This window comes from Rhinoderma darwinii, chromosome 7 (genome assembly GCF_050947455.1).
Source record: "Rhinoderma darwinii isolate aRhiDar2 chromosome 7, aRhiDar2.hap1, whole genome shotgun sequence".
Lineage (NCBI taxonomy): Eukaryota > Metazoa > Chordata > Amphibia > Anura > Rhinodermatidae > Rhinoderma > Rhinoderma darwinii.
The window spans coordinates 44,319,563-44,335,321 of record NC_134693.1 but is presented as its reverse complement, the minus strand read 5'-3'; the positions used below and the strand labels follow the sequence as shown (position 1 = coordinate 44,335,321).

At 40.1% G+C, this 15,759-nt stretch overlaps 1 protein-coding gene across 1 annotated transcript in view; it reads left to right on the top strand.

The window, feature by feature from the left end:
* The window catches only part of LOC142657150 (calcium-activated chloride channel regulator 2-like), a 41,830-nt gene that overhangs the window by 13,467 nt on the left and 12,604 nt on the right, over positions 1–15,759 (top strand). Inside the window, exons 3-7 of the mRNA XM_075832199.1 lie at positions 8,837–8,987; positions 9,176–9,284; positions 12,980–13,148; positions 14,541–14,768; positions 15,531–15,749. Coding sequence (XP_075688314.1) covers positions 8,837–8,987; positions 9,176–9,284; positions 12,980–13,148; positions 14,541–14,768; positions 15,531–15,749 — 876 coding nt within the window. The remainder of the gene's footprint in view (positions 1–8,836; positions 8,988–9,175; positions 9,285–12,979; positions 13,149–14,540; positions 14,769–15,530; positions 15,750–15,759) is intronic.

The window sequence follows — 15,759 nt, the reverse complement described above, 5'->3', positions numbered from 1 at the left end:
CAGACACAACCTGCCACACAAAAGGGTGTCTAAAATCACTGGGAATTGAAAAATATAAAAATTACACAAAAAATTACATATATATAAATAATATAAGTTAAAATAAAAGCAATAAAAAAATAATAAAATAAAAAACTTTGAATACAAATGAAATAAATACTATTTAAGGTAATTTCCCAGTGAAATTTAAAGGGGACATTGCATTGGAATTTCTTTCCCTGTTAAATTGTTGGTATCAATACTTAATTGAAGGCGACCTAACATAATAACAGTCTTGCCCCCTTTCTTCCTTTCCCTTACCTAACATTTCATGATTTACATTGGTAGTGTACACCTGGGCAAGAACTGATATTTCAACGAAAATAATAGGAGGTTCTCTCTCTTTTTTCCCTGCCTAATACTACCAGCCTGTGGTCGGCCCGGTGCCTGACCGTCACTACGGATGGTCAGGTACTAGTTCGTATCGGGCTCTAACCCAGTACCCCTGGTGGTGGTGGGTACTGGGGTAATAATGGGGGTTAGTGTTAGCCTCTGCACCTGCTAACATTAAGATTAGACGCGAAGTCTCACAGGACATAGGTATAAAGGTGGGAGAAGAAATCTCAACCACCCATTTACACAATTAGAGATAAAGACTCTAACAATACATAATAAACCAGAGAAAAAGAGTCCGTATATATCCACATATGAAGAAATTACACATCTTTATTGATAATAAATACACAGAATAACAAAAAACAGAGAATCTAAAAATGAGTCCTTGACTAAGTCACAGTTACCAATATTGAACGGAATATTAAGTCACATAAGAGTATACAGGTTTAATTGATAATCAGAATTACTCCTACACAGGGTATATCTATAAAAATGTATAAATAATAAGATGTAAATACAAAGAGTACAGCAGACCAGACCATTAGACCGTTTGCCTAAGTGAACTAGTGTTCCTAAGGAAGTAGCAAGTGTCCCTATGAATCCAGTAAATGCACTTACCCATATTGAGGAGAATCGTGTGACCCAGAGTGTGGAAGTGCGCCCCGACGCGCGTTTCGCTTATAGCTTTCTCAAGGGGTGCCGGTATTATGGTTGTGCCTAGTTTAAGTAAAGGTCTTCGCTGTCCTTTAATCATAGTAAGCCAATCAGGCGCCGATATGAGCGGCGCCTAATTGACAGTGGTGGCGCCCAGGGATGACGCACAGGGATACACTACCGATGAACGTCACTATCCCACTGCGCATGCGCGAATCCCGGGACGCGTCACCAGGGAAACAGCGCAGGCGCAGAGCCGGAAAGACAGCCCATCGGCAGGAATCGGCGTCCCATCTACTTATTCTACCTAACGATCCCAGTAGGAAAGTGAGTATGTGTATGTAAAAGGCAATTAAAAGGAGAAAGGCCCCCCCAGAATTGCAACTCTCTTCATGAATCCATTATACATACAAAGTTACTCACTCTTAGGCTATGTTCACACGGAGTATTTTGGGGGAGGAATATCTGCCTCAAAGCTCCAAACGGAATTTTGAGGCAGATATTCCTCCCCCAAAATACTCCGTGTGAATAGCAATTATCGCGCCGTTTTTCGCCCGCGGCCATTGAGCGCCGCGGGCATAAAACACGCTTTCTCCTGCCTCCCATTGAAGTCAATGGGAGGTCGGAGGCGGAAGCGCCCGAAGATAGGGCATGTCGCTTCTTTTTCCCGCGAGGCAGTTTTACTGCTCGCGGGAAAAAGACGCCGACGCCTCCCATTGAAATCAATAGGAGGCGTTCTCGGGCCGTTTCTGCCGAGTTTTGCGACGCGGATTCCGCGTCAAAAAACTCGGCAAAAGACCCCGTGTGAACATAGCCTTATAGTCGGTCCTAAACAGTGCCATCTAGTGGATAAATTGAAAAATAAAAAGACTAACTAAATCTCGAGACATAGTGCATTGTGAGTAGATTTTAGGATATAAATCTCATTAATTGTATTCAAATTTAATACACAAGTGTTATTGTACATGATCAATAATACAAATAAATAATTAAATAAATACATATTGCAAGTGCATATACATTAGATAATATAAAGGAATTTTTGTTGTATACAGTGAATATTATAATAAAGTGTAATCATCAATTTCATAAATTAAATTAAATGATATGACCATAACATTCAATTTACGTTATATAAGAAACAAACAAAAAAACAAACAGTGAATAAGGCAATACAGAGTATGCAAATAAAGGAAGTGTACGAGTGCATATTAAAGCACAAATAAGAAATATATACATAATAAAATATGAAAAGTAAAATAGAATAATATAAAAAGCAACAACAAAGAAGCACAGACAACCACAATAGTGTTTATGACTAAAAGACTCAATAACATAAGTACATATATGCATGTAAAGTATAATAAATTACATTAGTAATAGAGAGTATATAGTAAAAAATACTACAAAATACTAAGGAGAGTGAAGATGGAGTGAACGCTTCTTATATCCATGATTCGTCCTGGACTTCACGTTGGTGGCATATATATAGGACAGAGATACCGAACTTTAATAGGTATTCAGATCTAGGCACAATCTAAAATAAGACAGAAAGCACTTTAATATCATATTAAAAAGTTAAAAGAATAAAAACCGGTAGAAATATCACAGGAAGGCTGCAAAGCTCAAGTTTTCATTTAAACCTATAGGCGTCATGGTGTTCAGAACTGAAATCCATCTGTATTCTTTTTGGGCCAACAATGTCTTCGCATCTCCACCTCTGACACCACAGTGTACCCGTTCAATCCCCCTAACCTTAAAGCTCTTAGGGTCTCCCCCGTGCCAGAGCTTAAAGTGTTTGGGGATGGTTTTGAGTGATGTTAGGTCCTCAATTTCCCTTGCCGCTATTATGTCCCTAACGTGTTCTCTGATGCGAATTTTCAATTGTCTGGTGGTCAGGCCCACATAAACTTTAGGACAACCACATGTAGCATAGTAAACCACGTAACTAGTATTACATGATATGTAGTCCAGAATTTTAAAAGTTCGTTCGCCACCTGTAGATGTGAACGTGGTTGATCTAACCACATTGACACAGGCCACACAGTCACCGCATGGGTAACAGCCCTGGATAGGGCCTCTGGTTGAGAAAGGGTGCATTTGTTTGGGCACGTAGTGACTTTTGATGAGGATATCCTTGAGGTTTTTAGACCTCCTAGCCGTCATCTGGGGTTTTTTGGCAGTGAGGTTGAAAAGGCGTGTTCAGTCTGCAGGACCGGCCAATGTTTCTTTAATATTGACCGCATTGTTTCCCATTGGTTATTAAAAGTTGAAATTAATCTAACCACGTTCTTGTCCTTAGTCCCGGTCTTAACAGGGTGTAAAAGTGTCGTCCTGTCAATATTTTTAGCCCGTCTGTAGCCGTTCTTGATACATCTATTACTATACCCTCTTTCTTGGAAGCGTGATTTTAAATCCCTAGCCTGCCTCTCAAAGCTGGCATCTGAAGAGCAAATCCGCCTCATCCTAAGGAACTGACCAACCGGGACAGCCTTAAAAGTGGAATGCACGTGTGCCGATGTGGCGTGTAGTAAAGAATTAGTAGATGTCTCCTTTCTGAACAGATCCATCTGCAGTATCCCGTGGGTATCTGCCTCGATGGATATGTCCAGAAAGTTGACCTTGTGTGCATTGGCCACATACGTCAATTTGATATTGCGGTCATTGACATTCAGTTCTTGCATGAAACCGAGAAGCATTTCCTCCGTCCCCTGCCAGATGAATAGTATATCGTCAATATACCGCAACCAGCACTGCACATGGTCCACGGCGTGGGCCCCGTCACCATGCAAAACCTGCCTCTCCCAAGCTCCGAGAAACAGGTTAGCATATGACGGTGCGCACGCCGCCCCCATGGCAGTGCCTTGTTTCTGTAAGTAAAATACATCCCTAAACACAAAAAGATTGTGAGTCAGGATGTACCTTAGCAAATCCACAATCAAGTCACAAGTTTGGCTGTCCCAGTTGCTCATCCCCAGGAAGAGGCGGACAGCTTCAATTCCATCCTCATGTCTGATGGAAGTGTAGAGGGACTCCACATCCGCCGTTACCAGGATCATGTTCGGTTCTAAGGTGATCCCGTCCAAATGGGTAAGTACGTCTGTGGTGTCCCTTACAAATGAGGGCAAGCATTCGACCAGTGGTTTCAAGTAATAGTCAATGAACTTACAGATTGGTTCACAAAGACCACCAATTCCCGACACAATCGGTCTTCCGGGTGGATTTGTCAGATCCTGTGAACCTTCGGCAGCAAGTAGAAAGTCGGGATTTTGGGGTAAGTCACAGTTAAACCTTCAAGGATTTTTTTAGAAATTATTCCCTTTTCAAAAGCCAAGTTCAAGATCTGTCCTAATTCAGAGGAAAAGGCCCCTATTGGGTTATATGTTATCTTAGAGTATGTCTGTTTATCCCTAAGTTGCCTAAAGACCTCTTTTTCATACAATGTAACGGGCCAGATAACGATATTTCCCCCTTTATCCGCTGCCTTGTATACGACATCGTCATATGCCTGTAATTCCTTCAAGGCAGTCCGTTGGGAGATTGTTAGATTATCGTAATGTCTATTGGTTGTAATGAGTTTAAAGTCACTTATTACCAATTTAGTAAAAATCTCCACTTGTGGACAGATCGTCAAAGGGGGAAATCTCGTTGAACGTGGTAATATAGATCGTGGGAACGTACCTTGTTCTGGGCTTTGTTCGAGTAATAAGTCCTCAAGGGCCAGTAATGCTTCGCGCTCCACATCGCTATTTAGTCCCAGATCTCTTTCACCCCTGCTGTGTAGTTTTTTTAAAATCAGTTTGCGTGCGAATAGGTGTAAATCTTTTAGTGCTGTGAAGAAGTCAAAGGGGTTACTTGGGGAGAAGGTTAGTCCCTTACTTAAGACGAAATGCTGTGTGTCAGAGAGGACATGCGAAGACAAGTTAATTACCTCTAGACTGTTCTTGTATTTCTTCCCGCCCTGGAATGCAGATGGCGTTTTCCGTTTCGTGGCTTGTCTCTCCCTATTCCGTCTAGGGAAGGCTATCTCTTGAGGGTTCTGGGATATGTCTCCATTGCGTCCACCCCTTACAAGCTCCTCATTGGAGGCCGCAGAAGAAACTGAACCCGACCTCGAACGAGAGAGTGAATGAGTCCTGTGTCGTCGCCACTTATAGACTCTATTTTGTTGAAAATCATTAGTATCTCTCTGGAATTTAGTGGTTTTAATTGAGCAAATTTCCTGCTCCCATTTTTGAAATTCTTTGTCGAGGTCAGTGTTCAGTTTCTCCAGCGCCTCATTTGATAGATCCTGTTTAATCTTGGTCTGGATTTCCTCAATCTCAATTTCCAAACCAGTTAAGGTTTTTGAGTTTGCTTGAATCAGCAGACCCATATAGCCTTTTGAACATGTGGAAGATAATTCTTCCCATTTGTTTTTAAAAATATCATCCTCTATGGGGAATGAGGGGAAGACTTGAACCCTAAGTCCTCTTGGTATAAGGCCTTTTGTAAGGTATTGGTCCAAAAAGGCCCTATTCCACCATACCCTGGTTCTTTGTCTCAGCAGCTCTTTCAATCTGTTGATATATTCCCTCATATCTCTACCGTTAGTATCTAAAAGCACATTTGGATTCTCTTTAAAAACCTCATTAATTTGCGAGAGCCAGGATTGGTCTCGCGTACGGAAGTCCATAGTGGGCCTGGAGCCAACTGCTGTGGGAAGCACACAGAAAAACAATATGATTAGACGCGAAGTCTCACAGGACATAGGTATAAAGGTGGGAGAAGAAATCTCAACCACCCATTTACACAATTAGAGATAAAGACTCTAACAATACATAGCTATACAATACAAGCTATATTGAGCACTCCCTCTTTAGTCCTGGTGATACAGACACAACCTGCCACACAAAAGGGTGTCTAAAATCACTGGGAATTGAAAAATATAAAAATTACACAAAAAATTACATATATATATATATAATATAAGTTAAAATAAAAGCAATAAAAAAATAATAAAATAAAAAACTTTGAATACAAATGAAATAAATACTATTTAAGGTAATTTCCCAGTGAAATTTAAAGGGGACATTGCATTGGAATTTCTTTCCCTGTTAAATTGTTGGTATCAATACTTAATTGAAGGCGACCTAACATAATAACAGTCTTGCCCCCTTTCTTCCTTTCCCTTACCTAACATTTCATGATTTACATTGGTAGTGTACACCTGGGCAAGAAATGATATTTCAACGAAAATAATAGGAGGTTCTCTCTCTTTTTTCCCTGCCTAATACTACCAGCCTGTGGTCGGCCCGGTGCCTGACCGTCACTACGGATGGTCAGGTACTAGTTCGTATCGGGCTCTAACCCAGTACCCCTGGTGGTGGTGGGTACTGGGGTAATAATGGGGGTTAGTGTTAGCCTCTGCACCTGCTAACATTAAGCCTCGCCTTAGTAATGGAGGTTGTCAATCAGCCAGCGGCCATTACTAAGGCGGTAATAATCAAGTTTAAGAAAATACAAGCACATAGAAAAAATATTTTATTGAAATAAAAAAAACACAACCCCCATTAACCATTTTATTGAGAATAAAAATACGATGTCATTGAAGTTGTCCACGAATCCGAAGTAGTCCAACAACCAAACCTGTAAAAAAACACAAACACACAAAAAAAATTAGCAACACATAAAGAAGCAAAACAATTATTATTCTTAGCTTTCCTGGGTCCAGCACTGGGGCCACAATGTCAGCGAGCTGGGCCCTATATCTAATCCAATCATTTATTTTAGTTACTTATATAGCACCAACATATTACACAGCACTGTACAGAGGTCCTCTTTTTTTTTTACTGTCCCCATTGGGGCTCACAATCTAAATCCTCTATTGGTATGTTTTTGCAGTGTGGGAGGAAACCAGAGTACCTGGAGCAAACCCATGCAAACTCCATGCAGATGTTGTCCTTGGTTGGATTTGAACCCAGGACCCCAGCACTGCAAGGCAATAGTGCTAACCACTGGGCCACCGTGCATGTGTGATACTGTCTGCTGAGCCCTGTATCTAATCCTATAATGTGTGATACTGTCTGATGAGCTACTGCATCTAATCCCATCATGTGTGATACTGTCTGCTGAGCTTTGTATCTAATCCCATCATGTGTGATACTGACTGCTGAGCCACTGTATCTAATCTATCATGTGTGATACTGTCTGCTGAGCCACTGTATCTAATCCTATCATGTGTGATGCTGTCTGCTGAGCCGCTGTATCTAATCCTATCATGTGTGATACTGTCTGTTGGGCCTTATATCTAATCCTTTCATGTGTGATACTGTCTGCTGAACCACTGTATCTAAGCCTATCATGTGTGATACTGTCTGCTGAGCCGCTGTATCTAATCCTATCATGTGTGATACTGTCTGCTGGGCCTTATATCTTATCCCATCATGTGTGATACTGTCTGCTGGGCCCTATCTCTAATCCTATCATGTGTAATAGTAGCTACATCATGTGTAATAGTAGCTACATCGACTTACCTGCAAACGCTAATGCTGCTGCAGAATCAACTGTAGCCTCTGGTGCCGGTGTCCTCGCTCGTCTGACACGATGCAGGACCTGTGAGTGACGACACAGCGTGATCTGCCAGAAGCTGGGCGTTCCGAAGAGAAGTGGATGATACTTCTCGTCAGAACGCCCAGCTAGTAAAAGTAGTAAACACGCCCCGATGTACGCACATAATACATGCCCACTTGGACTTTTACTTTTCAACACGCCCAGTTGTACTTTTGCAAGCCTCATTTGCATAAATACAAAAATGGTCATAACTTGGCCAAAAATGCTCGTTTTTTAAAAATAAAAACGTTACTGTAATCTACATTGCAGCGCCGATCTGCTGCAATAGCAGATAGGGGCTGCAAAATCTGGTGACAGAGCCTCTTTAAGACAAAACTTAAGGCAGAAAGACCCACAAACAAAGGAGGAAACCCAGCGTGTGGTGTTGTCCATGGGTTCCAGACTTCAGGCAGTCATTGCCTGCAAAGGATTCTCTACAAAGTATTAAAAAAAACATTTGATTTATGGTAATGTTAATATGTCCAATTACTTTTGAGCCCCTGAAATGAGGCGGCTGTGTAGAAAAATGGTTGCAATTCCTAAACGTTTCACAGGATATTTTTGTTCAACCCCTTGAATTAAACCTGAAAGTCTACACTTCAATTGCATCTCAGTTGTTTCATATCAAATCCAATGTGGTGGCATGCAGAGCCCAAATCATGAAGATTGTGTCACTGTCCAAATAATTCTGGACCTAACTGTATATGAATCACATAAACAACACAAATGTTTGAAAACTACATTCAATGAAACAGAACGTGAATACAGGTGCAAGAACGCCTGTGACTGCAAATCCTATCCATGGCTATAGGGTTGTAGTGCTATAGATATGCTGTCTCCCCTCACCTTTTAAGACCTTAGTGACGCCCCTGGCTGCTGGTGCTGCGTCGTTGGGTCACTTAGGAGACCCTGTGATGCAGCTAAAAGCTGCGGGCCATCAACCATGAGAAGAAGTTGGGGGGGGGGGGGGCAAGAAGAACTTTTGCACCAGGGCCCATAAGGCATTAGCTACGCCCCTGTGACAGAGGGACTATTGATGACGTGGGAGCATCAAATATTACGACAGCTGCATAGGAGCTGTAGTGAAATTTGGACAAAGTATGGCAGTATAAAATATTTCTATAGCTTTGGGGTATAGCCCATCTTCAATTCAGTGCAGAATTATGTTGTCTTTTTTCTATAATTTACTAATCATTTTTTATACATTACTTTTAAGGCAAGTGTGATTATCAGCAGCCCTAATGTTAATGATGGAAATGATCCTTACACTTTACATTATAAAGGATGTGGGAAAAAGGGAAAATATATACATTTAACACCTGAATTTTTAACAAATGATAACCTTCTTCCAGTTTATGGACCAAGAGGTAAGACTTTAAAATTGACTAAAATATTATCTTGCAGCATTTTCTGTCTGCGTATAGTCCACTTTGGATGAAATTCCAAGCATCTTTTGTATAAATGTATATAAGTTCTTTTAATTTTTTATTCTTGTGTTTTTTTTCTTGGACTTTACAATTTTTTTTTTATAAAGTCTATTTGTCACTTTCTTCAGGGAAGGTATTTCTCCATGAATGGGCCCATTTTCAGTGGGGTGTTTTTGATGAATATAATTATGAAGAGCCCTTCTTCGTTTCAGTTGACAATAAAATTAAAGCAACACGGTAAGTTGTTTAGTTGTACATTGATAGATAAATAGCCTTTATGGCATTGTGAATGATTTTGTCCTTCATTGACGTAGTTACATAGTATGAAAACAGACACAGGTCCATCAAGTTTAACCTTTCTAATGAACCATTATTAATTTTAGATAAAAAGTTTTAAGTAATTAACATTGGGTTAAACATGTGACACACAACACAACACAACACAATCATATTGTAGGACCGCTTTTCATTGACGGAAACATTTAGAATTCAATCACACCAGAAGTTATAAATAACGCTATCGACACGTTTTACATTCGCTTGGGACACTGTCAAGTTGTTGAAGGACATCAGTAACACTTTGTTTCACTGAAATTCTAGGGAGTGCTGCCTGATTATTTTTCTTTATATATATATATATATATATATATATATATATATATATATATATGTATAAATCTTTTCCTTTTATTAGCCAGTCTCAGATATGGCTTTTTCTTTGCCACTCTGCCCTGAAGGCCAGCATCCCGGAGTCGCCTCTTCACTGTAGACGTTGACACTGGCGTTTTGCGGGTACTATTTAATGAAGCTGCCAGTTGAGGACCTGTGAGGCGTCTATTTCTCAAACTAGAAACTCTAATGTACTTTTCTTGTTGCTCAGTTGTGCAGCGGGGCCTCCCACTTCTCTTTCTACTCTGGTTAGAGCCGGTTTGTGCTGTCTTCTGAAGGGAGTAGTACACACCGTTGTAGGAAATCTTCAGTTTCTTGGCAATTTCTCGCATGGAATAGCCTTAATTTCTAAGAACAAGAATAGACTGTCGAGCTTCACATGAAAGCTCTCTTTTTCTAGCCATTTTGAGAGTTTAATCGAACTCACAAATGTAATGCTCCAGATTCTCAACTAGCTCAAAGGAAGGTCAGTTTTATAGCTCCTCTAAACAGCAAAACTGTTTACAGCGGTGCTAACATAATTGCACAAGGGGTTTCAAGTGTTTTCTAATCATCCATTAGCCTTCTAACACAGTTAGCAAACACAATGTACCATTAGAACACTGAAGTGATGGTTGCTGGAAATGGGCCTCTATACACCTATGTATATATTGCATTAAAAAACAGACGTTTGCAGCTAGAATAGTCATTTAGCACATTAGCAATGTATAGAGTGTATTTCTGATTAATTTTATGTTATCTTCATTGAAAAAAACTGTGCTTTTCTTGCAAAAATAAGGAAATTTCTAAGCGACCCTAAACTTTTGAACGGTAGTGTGTATATATATATATATATATATATATATATATATATATATGTAGCTTGAGAAAGGTTCAGGTGTGAACCGAAACGTCGCTCATTCTTTCCACCTGGTGGTGTATAAACCAACATCTCCCCAACATTGAAGTCCTGGTGCCGTTACTTGTTCTTTATTCCTGCTATATATATATATATATATATATATATATATATATACACAAAAAAAAGAACGTGAAGCAGCACTCAAATAAAGTGAATTTGTTCATCCAACATAGAACCACAACGTTTCACCTCCTCTGTAAAGGCATTCTCAAGTAGTGTGTGTTAGGAATACATACGTATATATAAGGGGTACAATCCAAAACAATCAGTGCAATCAATCATTATACAATAAAATAATTTTTTGTCATCATACAATGATATAAAGTGACTAGTGACATAAGTATCAATGGTGCAAAAGATACAACATGATATAACATATTGCTTTTCATAGAGTGTAATATCCTCGTGTTACAAAAAGTGTTAAAAAGTTAATTAAAGAGGCTCTGTCACCAGATTTTGCAACCCCTATCTGCTATTGCAGCAGATCGGCGCTACAATGTAGATTACAGTAACGTTTTTATTTTAAAAAAACGAGCATTTTTGGCCAAGTTATGACCATTTTTGTAATTATGCAAATGAGGCTTGCAAAAGTCCAAGTGGGTGTGTTTAAAAGTAAAAGTCCAAGTGGGCGTGTATTAGGTGCGTACATCGGGGCGTTTTTAATACTTTCACTAGCTGGGCGCTCTGATGAGAAGTAACATCCTCTTCTCTTCAGAACGCCCAGCTTGTGACAGTGCAGATCTGTGACGTCACTCACAGGTCCTGCATCGTGACGGCCACATCGGCACCAGAGGCTACAGTTGATTCTGCAGCAGCATCAGCGTTTGCAGGTAAGTCGATCTTACCTGCAAACGCTGATGCTGCTGCAGAATCAACTGTAGCCTCTGCTGCCGATGTGGCCGTCACGATGCAGGACCTGTGAGTGACGTCACAGATCTGCACTGTCAGAAATTGACTGCCTCGGCAAAGAAGTGCAGGACACTTCTTTGCTACATAATTTGAGCCGTTCTTCATTGAAGTCAATGAAGAGCAGCTCAAGATTTACGAGCGTCACAGACGCCTCGCATAATACGAGGAGGAGCGAGGACGAGCGAGGACACATCGGCACCAGAGGCTACAGTTGATTCTGCAGCAGCATCGGCGTTTGCAGGTAAGTCGATGTAGCTACTTACCTGCAAACGCTGATGCTGCTGCAGAATCAACTGTAGCCTCTGGTGCCGATGTGGTCGACACGATGCAGGACCTGGGGCAGGAAGTGAGTGACGTCACAGCGTGATCTCTCGAGAACACGGCTGTGTCTGCACTGCCAGAAGCTGGGCGTTCTGAAGAGAAGTGGATGATACTTCTCGTCAGAACGCCCAGCTAGTAAAAGTAGTAAAAACTCCCCGATGTACGCACATAATACACGCCCACTTGGACTTTTACTTTAAACACGCCCACTTGGACTTTTGCAAGCCTCATTTGCATAAATACAAAAATGGTCATAACTTGGCCAAAAATGCTTGTTTTTTAAAAATAAAAACGTTACTGTAATCTACATTGCAGCGCCTATCTGCTGCAATAGCAGATAGGGGTTGCAAAATCTGGTGACAGAGCCTCTTTAAGGACATAGCCAGTTTTGTTCTTGAGGGCAAGAAGCATTGTATTTATTTTTGTCTCCTGTCTTATCACAGTAATAACCTAGTTCTTACATGTTGTTAAAGTGTCCCTATCATTTCGTCCACACCCGATCTAAGATCATGCATGGAGAGTCACACATAGCACCCTGCATTAATATTCCGATTAATATTGAGCAGGAAAACGAAATGATAAGAAAACTTAAGTCTGGTTTGCATTAAGTGGTAAAGCCTTTTATACATTAATATTACAATAACAAAGGATAATTTTGGTGGACTACTTTATACCTAAACAGCACCACATTGGACCATGACTGAAGACTGTGGCAAAACAGAGGCCCACATTTATTATTCAGTGTACGCCTGACTTTGGTGGAAATTGCACATGTTGAAAGGTTGCTTTCAAAATTGTGCCAAATTTGCAAAAAAAATTTCTCACTCCATAAAAGAAACATTATCCCGGTCAAGCTGTAAATATACTTTTAGACTCTTTCTTCAAAGGCAAAGGTTAAAAGAGGCACAAATTAGTCGTGAAAATGTGAGGCTACTTATAGCAGGTGTAAAAAAAATATGCCAATATTAATAAATGTAGGCCACAGACTCTTTTTGTACATTAGCGCCAATAGCGAATGTCATGTTACTTGCTCGCAACTTTTGACATTTTTATTGATATAATTTTTGCTCAGTCACATGAAGATTTCATGCATTAACATTTTCCGTTTCTCTTTTGTTGTATTTTGTTCTAGGTGTTCCTCAGACATGGTGGGCATGTATATTTGTAAGAAACGCTTCTGTTCTGATGGAGAATGTATTATTGACCCTCAGACTGGGAGTTTGGAAGAAGGCTGCATGTTCCTAGTTGACAGTACTCAAAAAGTGAAATCATCGATAATGTACATGCAATCTTTATCTTCAGTAAGTCACTACAATGTATGACGTTTTGGTTTAAAAATAGAATGCATCTTCTCTCATGTGTTTTTGTCCCTGGCACAGATCTTCGAAAAAATAAACCATGTGCTAATTCTTTGTGTTGACCTATTTTTTCCACATTAATGGGGTTTTCCAGGACTATAAGTTAAGCTAAGTTCTATTTACTTGCATGGGACTGGGCTGCAGTATCAGACCCAGTCATTATCAAATGTATACTAGATCGCCACTGCTCTTTCAGTCAGCTGGTTGGCCATGTGCCAGGAGTCGGACCCTCACCAATCTGATATTGATGACCTATTCTAAGAATGATTAGAGATTTCAGCTTTGAAGCATGCAGAATTGTGAAAGCAGTTTTGGATTACGATACAGGCTGTAATTCAGTAACAGCATAACAGTATGGAGGTAATATTCATCAACTGTATGGTGGTAATATTTACTGTATGGTGGTAATATTTACAAAGTTACTCTACTTTGTAAGTAACTTTATCCCATATGCACCCTAAAAAACACTGTATTCTGTTCACATTGTTATTATCATCAATGAAGAATAACCACCAAAAAAGCAGTAGACCCAAGCAGGATTTCATCTCAATGTGCGGTTATCCTCTGCTAGACTTCATGTGCTAGGGCTGTTCTTTTTGATGCTCTGGTGGGCCAGTGTGACCCTGATAATTACCCAACAAATTTATCTTCCTGAGTTGAAGGTGGAAATGTCTTTCAGTCACGTTGGACATTCTCCGATGACTTGTAGCAATAGTAGTTGGTCAGAGAGTTTTCCATACTGTCCTCTGTCTTTTGTAAAAAAGGATAAGGTATACATTTGATCAACTCTGTAACTAGTGTAAATAACCCATATTTGTTAGGGGCTTATTCACACCGACGGGAGTCAAATCGGACATAAAAAATGGCTGTTTTTTACGGCCGATTGCATCCATGCGGGACTTGCTTTCACGGATCCCTTATAGACTTGAATCTATTAAGGGATCCATAAATAGGCATGTCCTATTTTTTCACGGGCCGCTCCCACGGTCCGTAAACAAAATGGCTGTGTGAATAGCCCCATAAAATAGCCCCATAAAAAACAGTCGTCACACGGCCGATTATGCCGTTCGTGTGAATAACTTCTAAGTCTTCCCTTATAACTTCAATCTTCTTCTCCTATTATTAATGATAAACATGCCCATTTCTGAACTCCAGAACACCAGCTCTGTCATATTATTACTTTTATTTCCTTTATATAAATTGGATTTGGCAGCAATATCCTGAAATTCACCACTACTAGGACACATCTTGAGGTCTCTTCAAGTGCACACTCTTAAAGAATGATATGCGTTTTATCAAACTGACTTACAAATCTCACTATTACATTATTTGTAGGTTGTGGAATTTTGTTCTGAACTTGACCACGATAAGGAAGCACCAAATATGCAGAACAAAATATGCAGCTATCGTAGCACTTGGGATGTTATTAAAAGTACAGCTGACTTTAAAAGCACAGGACCAATGTCAGGCACAGATCTTCCACCACCTCCTTCTTTCTTATTGCTACAGTCCAGACCAAGAGTGATTTGTCTGGTTCTGGATGTCTCTGACAATATGGCCACGGTAATTACCACTATTATTATTACTACCACTCTTACTGTTTCACATGTGAAAAAAAAAGAGCATAGGTTAGGCCCTGTTCACATCATATTTTTACCCTACATTTAGTGTATACGTGTAGGACAGCTCTGATGTACACGCTAAATGTGCCCATAGTGCTCCATTAGCCGAACGGAGGTCAAAGGAGTATATTTTTGGCGTCCATCAGGCTGGTATACGTCGTAATACCTTTTTTTCTGAGGTATGGAATAGTGTGGTAGACTATCCAACGGGATCCTGCAAAACAAGTACATTGGGCTGTATGAGCCTATGAGTGACGTATGGCACTTTATGGCATATGTCACAGGTATCTGTTTAACGAAACGTCATGAGATTTAAAATAGCTTTTCATGACGTAATACAGTGTTGCTGATATCCTTTACACATATCTATATAAAGGTAGAGGCATGGAAGATAGTGATGCCCACTTGGATGAGGATTTCATAGTTACATAGTTATTTAGTTTAAAAAACGACACTCATGCATCAAGTTTGCTTCAGGAAGGCCTCAAAAAGAACAAGTATCCACTCCAACCCCTGGATCCCCTGTTGAGTCCAGTGACATTAGCTGGAGGAAACTTCTCCATACAAAGCGTTAGGGGTAACTGGCATATGTATATTTAGACAAGATAAGTGGTGAGCTGATCTTAACAATAAAGGTTACGATTTATCATTGCTTTATTACTAATTCACATAAAATGCTTCACTATTCTATAAGTAGGGTCAGCGATTCCACCGACTACGGCAAGCAGCAGCCATCTTCATTCAGCAATTGGTAGAGCCTGGCTCTTATGTTGGAATTGTCACATTTAATGAAACAACAGATGTCAAAAGTCCCTTACTTCATATTGTCAGTGACGATGTACGATGGAATCTTACTTCAAATCTTCCAGATAAATTTAGCGGGGGTCTGTCTATCTGTGGAGGCATCTCAGCTGGCTTGCAGGTAAATATCT